At 46.8% G+C, this 20212-nt stretch overlaps 1 protein-coding gene across 6 annotated transcripts in view; it reads right to left on the bottom strand.

The window, feature by feature from the left end:
• DOCK7 (dedicator of cytokinesis 7) overlaps window positions 1-20212 on the bottom strand; it is a 90430-nt gene that overhangs the window by 68231 nt on the left and 1987 nt on the right. For all 6 annotated transcript variants that reach the window (XM_056498072.1, XM_056498073.1, XM_056498074.1 and 3 more), the window contains exons 2-4: window positions 13733-13838; window positions 1332-1507; window positions 1167-1235 (exon numbers count right to left, since the gene is read on the bottom strand). In XM_056498072.1, coding sequence (XP_056354047.1) covers window positions 1167-1235; window positions 1332-1507; window positions 13733-13838 — 351 coding nt within the window. The remainder of the gene's footprint in view (window positions 1-1166; window positions 1236-1331; window positions 1508-13732; window positions 13839-20212) is intronic.

The raw sequence follows: 20212 nt of genomic DNA, 5'->3' as shown, positions 1-20212 counted from the left end.
GAGCTAGCCAGAGGACTTGGAACCACCCAATGGGATGGACTGAGAGGAAATTATTGGCATCCTTACTTGAAAAGCAATTCAGTCCTTCCCAGCTGAGCTTTTGGGCTCTTCCCCTGCTCCAGCAGTAACTCCTCATTTCCACCCAGTGCACTGCCATTTTATCCAAGCAGAAAGTGCTGTGACTCTCAGAGGAGCAAAACCCCAAAGAAACCTCCTCAGAGCAGGAATCACAGCCAGAACTCCAGGCACCAGTGAAAATCACTGAGAAACCAAGAGTGGGACACCCTGTCCAGGTCTGTGGTGTGCCCAAGACTCTGCTGCCAAGGCTGGGAGTTAATAAAACATCTCCCTCCCTCCTGGGTACCTTTCTGGGTGGGTTTTATTTTTTTGGTATGAGATTACAAAACACTTTTTATTAGGTCACGTTAGCAGTGCCAAGCACATCCTGAGCATCCCCTGGACAACATTAAACCAGTGAATTGTAGCAACAGCCACAAGGGCAGAGCTGGAGCTGCACTGAGTCACTTGTAGGTGATGCACATCACATGGATCACTTACTCCTTGACAGCAGCTCTTGGAGTCATCAGACTTCAATCATCTGAGAGTCTGTGCTCCAACTAAAGCCTCTCAGAACCCTTCCTGCTAATCTGCATGGACTAATCAATGCATGCCCACCCTCTAAACTGTTAACTCATTAGGTAAATGTTGTGATGGTTCAAATATTAATAATTACTTGTTGGACTGATGTATTTCCCCAGGTCTCTGTGGGAACCAATGGAAGCTGCAGAGGGCACCTTGTCTATCAGATGGTTGTGACTGCACATACATTGTACATCACTGCAAAATTAATGCAGCTAAAAACAACTAAAACCAGATGGAACAAAGAAAGAAAGAAATGCTGAAAGTAATTTTACTTGTCCACATTCCTGAATTGCTCTGCTGTGGTAAAGGAGCAACTGAGAACTGAAATGTCCTAGATTTTCCAAAATGCCCGAGGGGTTTTGACATCCAAGATCCAATTTTCCAAACACAAAGCATCAGTTCAGCTGAACTGAGCAACTAAAAGCCAGAGCACATGGAATCAGCAGCCAGGACAATATTTTTGAGCCTCCTTGGCCAAAATTTCAAAGTGAACTTCAGGTGCCAAGGAGCAGAGGGGAACTCACTTTCTGTTGACGATCGCCCAGTCCTCCGTGTAACTCCTGACACAGTCCCTCACGTGGGGATCCATCTCGCTGTGAAAAGAGCAAAGGGCAGAGATGACAGAGGTGCTGGTGACTCCTCAGACACACACTGACCCCTGGAGCACCAGCAGGCTCCTGCTGCCCCACCTCTCCTCGGGCACGGCCGACACCAGCGTGCGGCACTCGCGGGGCGTGGACAGCACCTCGATGTCATCCGGGGGGAACTCCAGCAGGTCCCGCAGGGGCCCCGGCTCCACGGCCACGGGGTGGCTGCTGAGATACTCCTCCAGGTCCACGGGCTCCACAGCTTCTGTGAGAGGCACCTGGGGACACACAAAGCACCACAGGGCCTCACAAGGGGTGAGTGAATACAGAGAAACTTTCTGATCTGTTTTTTAAACCAGTTCTGCTGCCTCGCTGGGGGATCTGATGCAGCATCAGGTGATGAACCCCAGTGGTGTTAACCTCAGCTAACACACATCACAGAGCTCTTTCTCATCTCTTATCTTTTATCTGATGTCCCTCTGTGTGTTTCTCTGGTGTGCACCATCATCACCTCAAAAATACAACTAGAGCCAGAAAAGGTTACATCTATTCTCAAGAAATACAACAAAAGGAAACTTAGTGCTTGACTTCCCACGTATCTGAGCCAGGATTTGTTTTTACCAGGCTCTGATCACAAGGGGAGCCTTGATCCTGATCCAAGATGCAGGAACCCTTCCTCCCCCAGGCACACCCCCAGCCAGAACCCAGAGCAAAGCCTGATTTACCAGGAACCCAGGCAGCCACAGGGCTCTGAGGACTCACATTATTTTGAATTAAACCACCTCTCTGGGCAACACAAAACACAATGTTCACCTACCACAGGTACAAGTCTGACCACCTCTTCTCCCTGATATCAGAGCCTTTAGTGCCACAGTGACTGCCCATGCCAGGAAGGGACACTGCCCTCAATAAAATGGATTAACAATCATCTTTACTGGGCACAAAGCACAAGGAAGGACTGAAAACGTGCAGGAAAACAGCAGATTTCACTGGCAGTGCTGATCTCACCACCCCGAGCTTTTTTTAGATACATTAGAAAAAAATTTGCATAAACTGGATACATACATACATTGCATAACTTGTATTTTTACATATTCCATTATATAAATACATATAAATATTCTGATATGAGATCATTATGCTATGAGGCTATACATAAACATAGACATTAAGAAAATGAAACACTAAAAACAAGTTTTGAGGAAGCTGTCTCTACAGCCACTGACAGATTTCCTAGAATTCCCTGGCACATGCCAGTGAGGCTGAGTGTTTTAACAAGAATCACAGAATACACATCCAAATTCAGCAGTTTTCTCTACTAACTTCCCCTTTCCTGTCATCCAGATGATTTCTGTGGGACAAGGAACTATCCTGTAGCTTGTGTTGGAGATGACTTTAAAAAGAACACTCAGTTCTTTTTAAATGTGCTTCCCAAAAATATTGTTGTACAAACTCCAAATTCCAGTTTTCAAAATATTACCAACAAGTTTTGAAATCAATCAACTCTTTATTCATGGAAAAAGACTCAGCTAACACAGAGGGTACTGAAAGAATCTCCCTACCACAACCAACCTAAATGAATACTGCAATTTTCTTAGAAGGCAAATCCTTCAGCAGGAAACCAGCGTGACTCCAAGGCAGTCAGGGGAGTTGGACCAGATGACTTTTTGCCACATAAGAATCTGGTTCACCAAAAAATATATGTGATGGCTGAAAACATAGTATTTGATTCTGCAATTTAGGCTAAATAAATTAATTTTTGTGCAAAGAAATATCAAAAGAATCACAGAAGGGTTGGAAGGGACCTTAAAGACCAAACCTCTGCCATGGGCAGGAACTCCTCTCACAAGATGATGATGATCATCTCTTTAACCCCATAACCTTTTCCCCACTTCTAATCTGGATTCTTGAAATGAATTCAAAGTGATTTTGGAGAACTTTGGAAAACACAAACCAGACACTTTTCACTGTTTTCATTGCTGGCCATGAGCAGAACTTGTCACTGCTCCTTCCCACGTCCCAGCTGAGATGTCACCACCTCACCTTTTTTATCAACAGGCCAGCTCCACTTGGCAGGAGATCCCTGACAAATGTCACTGAGGGGTGACAGCTTTTCCTGAAGGAGCTGCCACAAGTGCCTGCTTGTTTCCAAGAGCTGCAAACTTCCAGTGCTGCTCAAACAGGAACCACCCAGCAATGGAGACTCCTTTAAATGAAAATAAAATTAACAAAATTGCTGGGCAAAGGCTCCAGAAGCAGGGGATGTCCAGAGGTGCTGGGAAAACCCCATCCATGCAGGGATGCTGCTCCTTGCTGGGCACTGACAGCACCTCCCAGAGGGGTGAGGAAACCTCATGGGATGATTTAAAGCTGCTTAGTTGACCCTATTTTTAATCCCTAACATTTTAAGACTTACTTTTATTCCTTTTTCTGACCTGGCAGCTCCAAAGCTGAGGGATCTTCCAAGAGTGAGCTGCCTGTGCAAGTGTTGTGTTTTAATCTGCACAAACTCATTTATTTACCTGTGATTCTCTAACACACAGGAATCTATCCCTCATCCCTTCCACTCTCTCCACTCCATCCTGATAAACAGAATTACAGAACAGATGAGGAAAAACCTCTGTATTGATGCAGAGCTCATGGGGACATGCAGGACTGAGGGTGTGAGACTGTCACAGCCCAAAACACAGCCCTGGAATTTCACATCTCCAAACAGGAGCATTGTGATGTGGTGGGGATGAAGAGATGCAAGAGATGAAGGAAGTGGCCATGCCAGTTAAAAATCATCCAATTCACAGAGGCAGGCAGTGCTCAGGGGCTCTCCAAGCCCTTCACACATTTCAGGATTAAGCCCAAGGTTGCACTTCACAATTTTCCAGTTTGTCTCTTCGGGGAACTATTGTACCATGAAGATGTAAACAAACATCACAGTCAAACCCAGAGGCCTGTGTTAGACTCACCATCTGTGCAGCCAGAAATACTGTCTAGCACCTGAGTAAACAGGCCAAACATAAATTCATGGGTTTGGAGAGGAACTGCTTGGTGTCAGACTATTGGCAGATAAAAGGCAAGAACATTATTTTAGGCTTCAGATATTTGTGGGGGAAGAAGTGATGAAAGAGGAGGAGGAAAGAAGGATGAATAAATGCACCAAAAGGAGAATGAACCTAAAAGATGTCCCCATGTGTGAACAGAACCACAAGAGCTCCTCTCAAGGCTCTTGCTGTCAATGGTTTAACCTTTCCCCTGTCCTGCTTCAAGCTCCAAAGGTGTGGATGGGGACAAGGACACACAAAATACCTAAAAAGGGCTATTCCTGTGTTACTTGGGCAAGGCATCAGTCACCTGAAATTGCCACACAAACCCATCAGGTGAAACATGCACAGCAGAGGAGTTGGACAAGCTCAGGTAAAGACCAGGTTACCCAGCCCCATTACCCCAACCAAGCTCACTGCTGCTGGAGGAGCAGAACCTGCTCTGCCATCTCACCTCCAGCCCAGCTGACCTCCTGTGGCACCAGGAAAACACAACAGGCATCCAAAAGCTGATTCCCTGGCCTGCAGGAGTGTGACACTGTGGGACAGCTGATCTCAACTATCACAGAAAGGCTGGAAATCTGCTGCAGCAGGAAGAGCTGAGGAGGACAGAGCTGTGCTCTCCCCCAGCCCTGCTGGCTGGCAGGATGCAGACACAGCCACCTTCAGTGCAATCTTCATCCTGCTCCCAGGAAAAGCCTTCTCCATCCCTCCTGGCAGCTCCAGGGAAGCCACAGTGTCACCTTCACAAAACACAGCCAGCTCTACACTGGACTTCCAAAAGCAGAAGGACAATTCCAGTCATGGTTTGCAGACCTCCTAACAAACAACTGGTTAATCACAGGATCCCAGAGTGGTTTTGTAGGAAAGGACCTTAATGCTCACCCTGTTTCAACCCTGACACCTCCCACTGTCCCAGGCTGCTCCAAACCCCAACATCCAGCCTGGCCTTGGGCACTGCCAGGGATCCAGGGGCAGCCACAGCTTCTCTGGGCATCTGTGCCAGGCCTGCTGACCTCACAGAGAGGAATTTCTTAATATCTCATCTGAATTTCTCCTCTTTTAGTTTGAAACCATTCTCCCTATCACTGTCTGCCTGTGTAAAAAGTCACTCACTCTCCTTGTTTTAGTACTGAAAGGCGTCCCCTAATAAACCCAATGGGGAATATTGGAGTGTTACTGCAAGAAATCCTTGCCAGGGGGTCCATTTCTGTTGAGTCTATTAAGACCCTCCAGAAACCAAAGTCTGCAAGAGCCCTGAGCATCTTCCCCATCAGGACCATAGAATAATGTAAATTAATAGCAAATACATGCTAAAAATATGCAAAGGAAAGCTGCTCCCAGAATTGCTGCTATTTTAAAAAATACTATTTGATTTTGTGCAGGCTGTGATTACAGATGGAATTTTGGACAATTCCCTAACAGGGTTTTCACTCAGTCTTTATCCCAGGATCAGGCACTGCCACCTCACTCATAGCAAGCACTGTTCTGGTGCTATTAAATCCCACAGGAGGATAATGTGGGGAGAAAGGGCAGCTCAGGATGAGTAAGAGGGGCATAACCTGCTCCCTGCCAGGATAAACACTGTGTTTATCACAGCACTGATACACTGAAAGCACAACAGAAATCAAACTGGATTCCCTCTCTGAGACTCACAGCTACCCCCATCAAACCCCTCACTTGGAAATAGCAATTCTGAATGTCCTTAACCTGACCACAGCCATGTTCAACCACTGAACTCAGACAGCAGCCTGCTTGATTTGGCTTCTCCAGCCCATTTAACAGGCAGTTTCCAGAGGTGCACCTGTGCTGCTGCAGCTCCAGCTCTCAGCACTTGCAGGACAAATCCCTATTTCAAAGGTTTACAGCTCTCCTGCAATGGGGACACTCAAGCTTTCTTCTTTAAGGTTGTGTTATTCTTCACTGTTACATTCCCTTAAAAGCTGGAAAATAAAACTGCATTCCCTATCGACTTTGCCCTTCTGCAGACAGCAAACATTGTATTTTTGTGGAGTTTTAGTGCACATGTCTCTCTCCTATTTATTTCCTCCTTTTGAGCACCTACCTGGATCATCATCATCACTTGCAAAAGCACCTGCACAAATCTGCAGGAGCCTCAGTGAGGGGATGTGGCATCACTCCAGGGAGGGTGACACAAACCTTCATTCCCTTGAGCCAGGCATCCCAAAGGGATAACAAAGGGAACAAAAGGATAACGTGCAGGGAAAGCTCCAGCCAGGGCACCACAGTGCAAAGCTCACACAAAGAAACAAAAATCACAGTGCAGAGGTCAGGCCTGTGCAGTACCTGAAGAGTCAAGATCTGCTCTCCTGCACAGCAGCTCAGTAACCACCAGGGCAGAAAAAGGGACAATTATTGTCTCCATCTCACAGGGACTGACTGCAGCACAGTGCCCTGATGTCCACAGGCATTCCCAGGCTTGCCTGGAGGGTTTAGCCCATCCTAAACACACAGCTGGGCACAGGGGCCATCTGCACCACGAGGAGTCTCGTGGGACACACTGGAAGTGACACACTCAAACCCCTGCTATGGCTCTGCAGACTTGCCCAGCTTATGTATGACAGCACAGCCATGGAAAAACAACATTCCCTCCCTTTTCCTTCTCCCTCCCTCACCTCTGCCCTCCCAGGGAGCCCCAGCAGCACTGAGAGGTTATGACATGACAGCTTGGCAGGATGCATCTGGCACAACAAGGATTTGAACCCAGGCTGCTGTGGCCCAATCCAAGCCCAATTTCCCTTTTATTTCAAATAAGATGCATCATTCCCAAGGGCAGAGTCCCTGCCCCTGTGAGGATCCCAGTACAATTGAGGGCTCTGTACAAATGACAATGGCAAAGTGTGGGAGGTTGTGCCTCCTGTGTGGGAGTAAAACTCCCTGTGGGGATCCGATAAGGGACCTTGAAAAATTAACCTTGCACAGAGCTCCTCATCAGGGAGGATCCTGGTTGCTATTTTTACTTGGCAGCTAAAGCACTTCTTCAAAATCAGGGTGATATTTCTTGCCAATTTTGAAATCAGGACAAAGTTCCATCTTAATTTCAATACCTCCTTAAATATTAAGCGATTTATAACGTGCTAAAACTGCAACAGATTGTGCCAAAGCTTCACATTCTAAATTAATACCAACTTCCCACCCACTGCCTTCCCTGGGCTAAACCTTGGAAGGACAGAAGCAGCAGATTAACATTTCAAAGCTGAGCCCAGCCTTCTCTCAGCTATCTCTGGGTCTCCAGGGCAAACAGGCACTTCCCTTGCTGAGCAGCCAGGAATGCAGATGGCCTGAGCTTGCTGTGGCAAACTCCTGTCACCCTTAAAGGCATACTGGCATCTCAGGGAACATCTGATCTACTGCAAGGACTCAGAATAAATCTGAGAATGTAATATGCTAAAAAAAAAAATTACAATTTGCAGGCAGGTTAAAGAAGGTAACAGTTCAAAGAAATCAGCTTTCTAAACTGAGGCATCAGATTTATTTTTAAGTGTGAACTACAGGCAAGTCACTCTAAGAGGTTTTGAAACATGAGCAGTGTAATATTAACCACTGACAACACTCAAGTAATGAAAAAACATGTTTTACTTGCAAAAATGACATCTTCTTTCAAGTGAGCACTCCAAAAATAATCCAAATGGATCCAAATTCAAAGACTCACATCTTTGTCTGCTGCCATCCCTGCATTTCAGAAAACCCATATTCCTGATGCCTGGTGAGCCCAGAGAACTCCAGCATTTCATTTTTTGGCTGTATTTATAATACATGGAAATATTCCAATGAACCAAGGAGATTCCTGGGCAATCTCTGCTTCCCATCAACCACAGGCAGCTCCCAAGCCTCACCAGGGATGGCACCTCCCCAGCCACAAGTGCAGTCATTACCTCCCCACTGCCTCTGGAATGCAGCTCCCTATCTCCTCTGCCTCTTATTCCTTCTTTTGCATGATGTTCTGTGAGATGTCATCACACACAGAGCAGCTGATGGAAATCCTTCATTTCCAAATGGCAAACGTGCCCCAAAAATGCTTGTAAGCATTCTCTGTGTCTGAAGTCTCCATGTTTAAAGTCTGAAAACACTCAGCTTTAAGATCTGGGTTCTGTGAGATCTGCAGTGTGTGTCAAATTCTATCACAAAGCTTGAGTCAGAAATAGTCCTTCCAATGAAAGGAAATGGATTCCCCATCCCTGGAAGTGTCCAAGGCCAGGCTGGACAGGCTTGGAGCAACCTGGGACAGTGGGAGGTGTCCCTGCCCATGGCAGGGGTGGGACAGGATGAGCTTCAAGGTCCTTCCAACCCAAACCTGGAATTCTGTGAAATAATTACAAATCCACTACATAAAGAAGGATCCTACATGCAACAGCCAGTCCCAAAACCAGTGAGATGTTTGTACAAACACTGCCAGGTTATTTGCTGTGATAACTGGTTGCTAATGTAGGAAGCCATTTGGGTATAGAAATATTAATATTAATCAGAGATTAATTAGTTATCTGGGAATACTAAAGCAATTTCTTACCAGCCCTAGAAAGACATGAGTTATGCCTCCAAGGATGGGTAAGAAGACAAGATCTTTGATGACTAAGAATTGTGTAATTTCACCAAGAGTATCTGGAGAACATAAAGGGAAAATGCAAGTGCTGAGACTGTGTTCTGTCCCTCCATCCCTTGTCCCCAGTCCCTCTCCAGCTCTCCCTAGATCCTTCTCCTCTCCAGGTGAGCATCCTCAGCCTGTTTATTAACAATTATTTGGTATAATATAATTTAGTTAAGAGTATTTATTAATTTATTAACAATTACTTGGTGTAATATCATTTAATTAAGAGTATTTCTCTTTGCTAACAGCAGAACTGTTTCAGTTATTGCAGAGACTCACAACTCCAATGGACACCAGACTGACCTGAACACATAAAACACTCCTGACCTTGCCACAGGGCTCACTGCTGCCTTTAGCAGTTTTCATGTCCTGCACCAGAGCAGAGTTAACTGGGAGCAGTCCCCAAGGGGAGCAGCCAGGGCACAGGATGTGGATGCCTCTCCCATCCTCCCTTAACACAGGCAGGGCAAAACCTCCAGGAAATTCAAATAATGGGAGGCACCATCCAGCCCTCATCAGCCCTGAGACAGCATAAAGACTTGGCTCACTCTCCTTTTCAGTTTTTGGTGATAAAATTTCTTGGCTCTGAACACTCCAAAACGCCCTTTTCAGTGCCACACAGGACACTGTCATCTTTTCCTTTGCTGTGCTTCCCACTCATTTGCACAAATCACCTTTTTTTCTTCTCTTGAATTACATTAAAATAAACAATGGAAATACACAAAGGAACCTATATTCTCTTATTGAATAATTAGATGCTATCTTTGAGTACATGGCCAAAGTCTGACATCCAATAAATCCAAGACAAAGCCTCAATTAGCCCAGATAATGCCCATAAAGCCAGCAGTGCTTTACAAAGATATGTAAATGTCAGCACCTTCATTTCACAGGAGAAAATGAAGTGCTGAGAGCAGACATGGTCAGATCACATCACATCCAAGAATCCAGACCCCTTTATTCCCAGACTAATTAGTATCTGTTATAACAGTGTTCCTTTACATACTAACAATCATCTCTGCTGTAACATATATCAACTGGCAGGAAATACTACCCCCAACCCCTTGGAAAAAGCTGTGATACTGCTATAAAAAACTGAATGTACATTCAATCTGCTTATTTGCAAGTTTAGTAAAAAGCTGCTCTTCTAATTAAATCACAGAATCATTAAAGTTGGCAAAGTTCTCCAGGATCATCCATGCTCAAACTTTGACTGAACACCATTTTGTCAACCAGACCATTGCACTAAGTGTTATATCCAATCATTAAAATATACCTCTAAAGATGTAAAGAAATAGAAAAAAAGAGACCTGAAAATACTTGTAAAAATTAAGAGAGCTTTTTCTTGGGAAAAAAAATCAAGTTTTGGACAACAACCAAAAAACATTTCAATTTTTATCCTTGGCACTCAAAAGTGAAAAAAATGTCCAAGATTTTATAAATCTTTACTTTCAGTAGACAGAGTTAACTGAGCACAAGGAGCTGCTCCACAGAAAAAACAAACTTGGGAAGAAAAGAAAGTGGTTAGTCAGGAGGGATTATAATGGCCCACAGTAAACAGCCTGGTTCATCAAACAAACAGAGCAAATTCCCCATGGTGCAAGATGCTGGGGAGTTCTCCCAGAGGAAGTGAAGCTCTCTGCCTTCCCCCCTGGGGCTGGTGAGAGGAGATCCAGCTCCCAGCAAGGAATGCTGAACCTCTGGGGCACCCAGGTGAGCACAGCCATGGACTCCAACCCAAGGTGCAAATGCACTCTCCATTCACCAGTGGGCTTGGAGAGACCTGCAAAAATAACTCCAGAAAAACAAACCCTCCTTCTTGGAACTCACTCACAGCTCCTGTTTCCCAACAACAAACTGTCAGTGCCTTCTGGTGTGGGCTGCAAGAACAAAAAGCTGCAGGGACTGCATGCTGCCAGGAGCCCCAGCCTGGCACTTGGGTTACACAGGAAAAGCCTCTCAGGGCATTGGACCTGTGGCTGGGGTTTGAGGAATGTGCAATTAAAATCAGCTGCTCCCAAAGTGGCACAAGGGTGGAGGCTGACAATAATAAACTCATTTGAAAGCAGTGTCTTCTCCCCAGCTCTACCAGCTACCAAATTAGAAACACTTCTGGCAGCATTTTGTCTGCTGCTTGTGAGGCAAAAGGAAAGAGACTTGCTAAAATTCAGCTGACAGGTTTTTGCATTTATCCCAGGTTCAACCACGGGCAAGTCTGTGGAGTGGGGAACATCCCTGCATGGCTCCAGCTGACAAGAAACAAAAGGCCCAAGCAAGCATGGTGCTGAAGGCTCTTCATTCACAGAAACTCCCTTTCTCCATAAAAATATCTCCATCAGATTGACAGGACTCTCAGACCAGCCATCACAAGCAGCTGCTGTTGGCAGCCATCAGAGAATCAGTGCTGACCTTCTCTGGACCAGAATTCTCACCAGAGTGAGCAGGATGGGCATGAGAAACCACATCTGCACAACCTGGAGTCACAGAACCATGGAATATCCTGAGTTGGATAGTTGAAGGGACCTACAGGGATCATCCAGTCCAGCTCCTGGCCCTGCACAAACAACCCCAACAATCCCACCCTGTGCTGAGAGCACAAATAACTCTTCAATTCTGGCAGGTTGGAGCCCCAAAATCCCAACCAGCTGCCACTGTGGGAATACAGAAACTCAATCACATTTTAGCAGGAATTTCCCACTCTACATGCCCTACTTTAAGCTTTTAAACCTGTGTGACTGCACAGAACTGAACTTTTCCAGAGCAAACACAGCTTCACACAGCAATGCCTTCCCTCTGCATAATGCTGATTATCAAACCAGGCCAGGCAGGCACAGCAGATCCTGACGGGTGCCTCGGGGAGAGAAATTAACCCAAAATTCAGACAAGCAAACCTCTGTTGTATTATGCAGCCTCAGGATACAGACTCATGACTTAACTAAATAGACTTTTCCTGCAGACTATCTCCTACAAACCATCACCCCGTGTTAATCAGGCTTCTGCAGAGCATCTCTGCTCAGCACCCAATTTAATGTGACAAACTGGGAGCTTATCACAGCAGCCATCACAATGCAGTGTGATAGGAAAAGCTCAGAGCCTGCTTCCAGCCTGCATGACCTTTTCCAGCATTTTTATAGATTCTTGCATATATTTATCAGCAAACAGCAGGGCAACAGGGTAATGAGAGCTACTGATAATACCACGACCAACAAGTCTGATCCTGTATCAAAAATTACATGTGAAGATCAACAGGACTGAAGCTTTGAGCACAAACACTTGGTTGGTGGCAGAATGAAAAAACCTTAGGAATTGGAGGAAAAAAGGGGTAGAGACAATTCAGAGTGAAAAGAGATAATACAAGGAAAAACTGATCAAAAACATGGCTGGGTGAGGAGCAGCCTGGAAGGTTCACAGAAGACATCTCACTTTATGAGAGCAGAAAGACCATTGAGCCAACTCCTTCCAAGGTGGACCCACAGGTGAGACAAGGGAGGCACAGCAGCTCCTGTGGTACCCAAAGGGAGTGCACTGCTCAGCTGTGCAGTGCTGCAGGGCAGTGCTGCCACTGACTCTGAGTGCTCCACACACCAGCTAATAGCAGGGGACCCTCCCTGTTCTAATGCTGGATTATGCAAAAGACCAGCCAGAACTGCCAAGTCAGGGCTTTGCATTATCACTGCACAGCCCAGCAGAGCCACTGAGGTGAGGCATTAGCCTGGGCAGCAGCTCCCATTAACCCTTCTCTCATTAACCCTCCTCCCTGCTCAGTCCCCACCACGCTGGGCTGACAGATCAGCCTTCTGCTCTGCTCCTGGGAAATGACAGGAGTTCCAAGGAATTCCATCCCCAGTGCCTCTGGCACAGCCAGATCTCAGAGAAGAAGTCTGTGCCTGCAGAGAAGTCACTGCTCTGAGCCAGAGGTCAGCCTGGAGATCCCCTTTGAGATGGCACTCAGCTCTGAGGACACCTTTGTGCTCCACAGGGGGAAGCTTTAACAGGTTACATTGGACATGAGGCACAGGGAATTCCCATTAACTCATTCCCACAGTCCCAGGAACTGAGGGAACCCTACAGGGCCCCACTCCTAAGAGAAAAACTCTTGTAAACTCACAACACTTGCACAGACTATCAAATTCAGGGCACATTTCCAGCCCTGCCTGACCTAACCACCCCTCTCTGAAGAAAACAAGATGCTCTAATATTTGTTTTCCAAGTTGACTGTAGCAAAAGGAACTGCTGTGACCCTGAAGTGAGACCCCAAATAAAACATTTCCAGCCTGAAAAAGTTTGCTGCACTCTTGAAATGTTTACCACAATAAATCTGGAAGGTTACTGGTAGGCCATGCAAGGAAATCTGACTTCAGAAAGGGTGATTGTGACAATGCAGCTCTTCAAAGTGGGCTGTAAACTTGTAAGTAAATACACATTCCTGAGGAATAGCCACACTCAACTTGCACAATAATATTTAAAATACTTCAGAAGAGCAGAGGAGTTGCTCTGGTCCTGCTCTCCAGAGTGACAGGGGCAGGAAAACAGCAACCTGAAGTACAGGAGCTTGCAAAGAGCTCTCCATGCAGAGAACCACACACACATGGAATTTAATGCCCAACCCAGGCTGTTTGGGGATACAACAACAAATATCTGGTAAAGACAGCTCCTTGTCCTACAAAGATTCTGCAGGAACAGATTCCCAGCCACACCAACCGATTTGCAACACAGAAACCCCCAAAATTAGTGGGTTTAGCATGGAGTTTTCTCCTTGGTTATCAGAGCTGCTCCACCAATAACCTGCCAGCACTGCAGTTTGCTCCCAGATGGTGAAACAGCCACAGGCAGCACCTGAGCAGCCCTCCCCAGGCAGGACTTACACTGGTGTGGTGAGAGACGCTGCCTCCGATGTTGAGGTTCTTGAGGAGCTGTGGGGAGCCTCCATACTGGCCTGAGATCTGCTTCCTGACCTCAGCTGCCACGGTCCTGCAACGACACAGGGACAGAGTTACCTGGGAGAGGGCCAGGGCAGGGCTCAGACACCTCCCTGTGCTGCTGGAAGGGATCCAGACACTGCTCACTGCAGCAGGGCTGTCACCAACACTGGGAACAGACCCTGCATCATGAGCTCCCAGGAACCACAAAGCTCTCACAAGGCTGCAGATACACATTTTTAACAGCAATTAATTATTTGTTTTTCTCCCTTTTGTGAACTGCTCTTCTGTGCACATCTGTGGCAATAAAATGCACGTGACCCTGAGCACAAATTAACTTCTTCCCAGCAGGCTCTTCCAAGGAAAGCTCTTCTCCAGAGTTCTGCTCCTGGTCACACAGCTGCTCCTGCACTCTGCATTTTCATCCCTCTGCCTATTTTGGGGGTTTGCAATCACAGTCAGACAAAGGACCAGGAAACAAATGACTGGGTCAGAACAAAAAGGTGTTTCCCTTCCCACATAGGAAAGGTAAAGGTGACAAGCAGAGGAAATGCTGGCACAGAGCCTTGGGTCTCTGCCAGAGAGAAATTCCACCCCTGGGTAATTTTCTCACCAGGAATGGAAAGCACAGAGCAGCCCTTCCATTCCTCCACAGTTTTCCATTTTGGCTGAAGAGCCACATTGTCTTTGGTAAGGCTGAAAACACAACAGGTGTTAAAGCCACCTGCAGGGGGAAGGAAGAGCTCAACAGAGAGGAGATGCTGCTGGCCAGGGGCTGTCTGAACAAAGAGCCACAGGTCCAGCCCTACCACAGCCATCCCCAGCTCTCCAGCCTGTATCCCAGCAGGAAGCTGCAGCTCCTCTCAGCAGGGACAGCCAAGCCTCTGAGTAGGGTGGAAATGGTTTTGTTCCAAAACCAAAACCCAGATTCCTTCCATAAAAAAAAGCTGTGTAGCTGAAAAGCTGCTGAGTACCCCTGGCCCACAGGACCTCACCAAACAAATGCTCCTCTGCAGGAGTCAACACCCAATTTATTAGTGACAAACCCACCCCAAGGGTCATTCACCACATCACAGCACTGCTGGCAGCTCTGGCTCCCAGAGCAAGCCCCCAGCTCCAAGGAGACACTAACCAGCCCACAAGGCAGATGAAGAGGCTGCAAGCACAGGGCTGATTTGTTTCTGTATCAGTGACCTTTGAGCATCCTCATGGCTAAGAGAGCCCTGACCTCACCAGGGGGACTGTGCACAGCACACAAACTGCTAAAATCCTGCCAAGGAGATGGTTAAACATGTCCTGAGCTAAACCTGGACATCAGGATGGGCTCCTGGATTTGGGATTGCAGCTGGAGGCAACAGCTGTCAGTGGAAGAGAAGGGAACTCTAAGAGGGAACTGGCTGGGACAATTGAGGCTACCATGGAGAGCAGATGTTTCCTCAGGCCAGAGGATGGATGTAAGATTAGCTAGAGGAAGCATTATTTTGTCTTTTTAAAAAGTAGACTGCAGGAGGGAAAAAAAATAAAGTTTTATGTATTCTGGCTGCAAGAAGTAATTTCTTTCATGTTTGCCTTTATCCACAGGAGCTGATGTTTTCACTTCTGGTGGGTGGCTTCTGTCCTGCTGGGGACAGGGAACATCCAGGAAAAGCCATCTCCCTGCTCCCACCACGTGTGCACACACAGACACACATGAGAGCAAACCACACTGGCTTTTGTAGGGAAATTTGGAATGGATTAAAGTGGCTGCTTGGCATGGAAAACACCATGGAGCTGTGTCCCCAGGATGCAAACAGGCTCTGCTTTAAACCAGGCTCAGTGAGCTGTGTTCCTCCTGAGGAGGCACAGAGAAAGCCTTGGCAGGAAAAAATCAGAGCTCAGCACAACAGAGGAAAATCTAAAAACCCCTTCCCCACTTTCAAGAGGCATTGTTTCCAGATGAAAGTACAGCCAGAGGAGGGAACCTGTCCTCAGCTGTGGAACCACAGCCATGGCTGGCTCCTGCTGAATCCATGGATCCTCAGGAACCTGAGGCATCTCCTGCTCCAACAGGGGAAGGAACGTGCTGCCACAAAAGGGGGGCACTGATCAGCCATGCTGCTGCCCCATTAACAACCTCACTGGACTCTGAAGATTCCCCCAAAGCACAACCACAGCAAGTCAGAACTGAGCCTCCAGTGGGTCTCACCAAGAAACCAGCATTACTCTCAAGTCTGAGGCATCCCTGCCTCTCCAGCTCCCACAAGCCCCCATCAAAACTCTTCCCACATGAAGTAAATGGACACTGACTAAACCTCAGAATTCCTGAGTGCAGGAGTTACTGCTATTCATTCCAAGCCTGCAGCCCAATCCACAGCTCAGGGTGACTCCTTTCTGTATCACTGCATCCACAGAGGTTTTGGACACCACCTCCCCAGCAGAAAGCACCTGCTTCTGACACTTAGAAACCATCTCCTACTGTAACCTCCTCTCCAGCAGTATTTATGGGTATTGCATTTATTTATCTGTACCCCTCTGGCTTTGTGGCAGCATGATCAGGTTCAAGAACCCTCTCCCACTCCTTTCTGCCTGCCAGGTGTCCCCTTCCAGCCTTTGGGCTTCCTTGATCAGCCAATGTTTTCCAGAGTTGTTCCAGTTGGGAATCACACCTTCCAGCAGATGTGCTTCATCCTGATCACTCACTCCAGAGAAGGAGTAGAACCTTTGGATAACCAAATGCATACTTCCAGATATCTTAGAGAAGAGGAAAAATATCTTAGAAGAAAATATCTTAGCTGACTTCTTCTAGGGCTGCTTCCTCCCAGAGGTTCCCAGTTTCCCTAAAACAAATAACACCTGGTCTAGTGGAAGGTGTCCCTGAGCACAGGATGAGCCTTAAGGTCCCTTCCAACCCAAATCATTCCATCACTCCATGAACACACTTGCCTTCTCCTCCTCCTCCATTCCCAAGGGCTGCTTGTCCATGGCACACTGTTCATGACCAGCAGTTCATGTTACACTAGAACCCTGAGCATTATTTCTAACCTAAAGCAATGCTGGTGTTACACCAAACCCCATCAAGAAGGGAGAAATAAATATTCTCCAAATGTGAAAAAAAAAAAAAAAAAAAGTAGAGCTGAAGAGCCATTAAAGCTTTGATAATTAAAAGGACAAATAAAAAAGTGCCTCTTTAATAACTTATTGAGTATTCAACACATAACCTGGGAACCTCAGACAAACATTCCAGTTAATTACAGCCCACAGCCTCATGAATGTCTATGTTTAAAGTACATCTTCCCCAGTCACTTCCTTTCTGACCTTCTTCACTGGTTAATTATTGTGTGTGCATGTGGTTCACACAGAAAAAGAAAAAAAAAAAAACACAAGAGGAAAAAAATTCCCCTTGGAACTGGCTCCTAAAGCAAAACAAAACTGGTCATTCTCAAAGTACTCTGAGCTGCAAGTAACAAAATGAAACCATTTGTTTGCACTCCCAGGCTTCTTTACTACACACAGAAATCATTTCTGTTTCTATGTGCCCTGCCTGGTCAAACCCAAAAACTGTTCCTTTTTTTTTTTTTAACATTTTTTTAGCTTAAGCAGCGAACTGGAAATATCAGTTCTTCTTTTTGCCTTCCCAAAAAACGACTGCCCAAGATCTGCCTGGTGATGCCAAGCAAGGTTAGGAACTCTCCTGTTTCCCAGCAAAGGTGGCTCAGGGACAGCCTGGGGGATGTGAGGGAGTTTCCCTTTTCCACAGCTCACTCCACTGGGAAAGGGCAACACAAATGGGTTCTCCCCATCCTGCTGATGACAAAACTGCTCCTCCTGCTGCTTGTTCTGCCTCGGAGAGAGAAAATTGCATTTACACATCATTTACTTTTTCAAGGGAAAGCATCACCCTCTGCTCAGCCAGCACGGGCTGGAGGCATCCTCACTCACTGTGCCTGGAAGTGAATCCCAAGCCCAGTGGCACTGGCTGAGTGTGTCACCTCTGCAGAGACAGGAGCTGGCCCTCTGTCCCCTCTGTGCCCAGCTGTCCTGCCTGCAGCCCCATCCAGGTGAGTCACCAGCCAGGGAAGCTCTGCTGGGTGAGGGAACTGCTCCAGGGATGCAGGCAGAGCTCTGGCCTGCAGCCACCCTGCCAGCTCAGCCCTGCACCCAGCCTCCCTCCTAAACCCCAGCTCCTGTTTCCTTCTGAGTGAGCTCCTTCCCCTTGGAGTGAGATGGGTTTGATTTACAGCAGAGGAAATGCCCAGCCTGATCCTGACCGCTGCAGGGTGCGTGTGGGTTCTTAAATTAACACAGATGAGCAACATGTTCCCTTTTTCCTCACCATTGATTAAAAGAGAAAACATCACACAATGCTGCCTGTGGTGCTCTTCTGATAATATTTGATTATTGAGGCTGAAACGTCACCCCTGGGCTGCAGTGGAGGCAATGAGCTCCCAGGACACCTGACTGGAAATCACCACAGGACTGGATCCTGCAGGACAGCAAAGCCACACCTCAAGCCAAAAACATCCAACCAAAGAAGGAAGCCTTGGCCAGAGAAGCAGCTCTGTAGCAGAGCCCTGGAGATGAAGTTTTGTCCCTGCCTTCTCCCTTGCTTTAAGCAGTCAGGGATTTTCTTGGGCTTCCCAAGTGCTGCTGACACCCACACGAGACATCCACAGAGGCTGAACGGGGACAGCCAGTGGGACTTTAGGAGAGAACAGGAAGCAGATGCTCTGAAATTCCTCTTAAAAATCCTTTCAGTTATCCCTGACAGTGTTTTGACAATGTAAATGGCATCTGGATGTGGGAAGAGAATAAACTGTGAATATTCTGCTGTGACCACGTTTCTGGCCCAGTTTGGTGCTCCTGGGAGCCAGTGACAGCTCTGCTGTTGGTATCAGTGGGTGCAGGTTTCACACCATCCCTCCTTACCCTGGGGCTGGGCAAAGGAGGCTGTCAGCCCCCCTGACACACCATTTAGGGAGTGTGGAAGGGCTCTAAATGAACATAAATGCAAAGCCCAAGTCCCAGCCCAGCACCCCATCAGTGTAAAGGGAGCTGCAGCAGAAATAAGATGCTCTGAATGTAGTGAACACAAGTGTTTTCCCCTCAATTCAAATCCATAAAGACAAGCTGTGATTACTCCAGGAATCCCATACAGTGTAAGAGCCCTGGAGGATGGGGAATTTCCAAGTCACTGAGGGTCTGAGAGAAGGATCAGCTGCTGGAGACCCCCCAGCCCCAGACAGCAGCATCTCATGGGGTTCCTGTTCACATGGGCACCTGGGAAGGGGCTGCACCCACAAGGTAAAAACTGTTTTCTCTGGATCCCACTGACAGCTGGGCACAGAAAATCCTCAGCAAAAGAATACAGAACACTTGTAAAAATCACCCTGTGGGGTTTGTGTGAGGCTGTAAAACAGAGGGCAGGGCAGGTGTGCTGCTCCAGGTCACAGGAATCTTCTCCCACTGTGGGAGCAGGAAAGGAAAATCTAAACCCTTTCCAAGCAGACACTTCCATGGTGATGGTGTGACCAAAGCAGCAGCTCTGAATTCCCCAGATAACCCAGCCTCAGGATGGTCCAAGAGCACTGAAAGCCAGGGGCTCACATGAAAGGCTACCTGAGTTTATCCCTGTCATGTTTTTGCTGTGTGAGGTTTAAAGGGGGTTTTCTTCCTCTTTTTTTGAACTCTAAAAAGCCTGCACACCTTTTCCTCTGCCCCAGGAAACACTGGAGTGCTGGGATACAACATGCTCCAGTTACTGGGACAGACAGGAACTCAGATTTGGTGGGAGGGGTTTCCACATCCTATTTCTTTGCCATATCCAAAAAATGTATTGGGATAACACAACATGGAATGTGCACCAGACACAGGTGGCACTGAAGTCCCTCTACTCCCACACTGAGATGGAAGCAACAGCATCCATGCTACAGAAGGATGTGATCCACTACAGTTTAATAAGAAATTTCCTACCAATAGATTTACAATTAAAAATTAACAATTTCAGCAAGATCTCAAGGATTATTAAGCCACTATACTAAGTTTAACTCAGAAGTTTCTTCTGATAGAGACAAGAAGAGCTAGTAAGTACCTGTAATGGACAAATTCTAGTTTAAACCCATCCTGCAAAAACTCAGTAGAACAATCATGAAGACACCTTGTAACATAGTCTCAAAAAGATATTTTGAAACTGCTGGGCAATTACTGATAGCTTCTGCCCAACATTTAAAGATTTGGATGCCAGGACCAGGCAGGGCATGGCACCGGCATTCTGCAGTGGCTGAAGAAAGCACAGCAGGTAAATAAATCAGAGCTGTGGGACACATCCCTGGGCTTTCTAAGAAACAGCTCAGCCCATCCCATGTTTGTTTTTCTACCTCTACTGTAACAAGCAGTTTAGAAACTTGCAGCTGGACTAAAGGAATTAGTCTTGGATCTCAATGACATCCA

Source organism: Oenanthe melanoleuca, chromosome 8 (genome assembly GCF_029582105.1).
Source record: "Oenanthe melanoleuca isolate GR-GAL-2019-014 chromosome 8, OMel1.0, whole genome shotgun sequence".
NCBI lineage: Eukaryota > Metazoa > Chordata > Aves > Passeriformes > Muscicapidae > Oenanthe > Oenanthe melanoleuca.
This window is presented reverse-complemented; position numbering and strand designations above follow the sequence as displayed.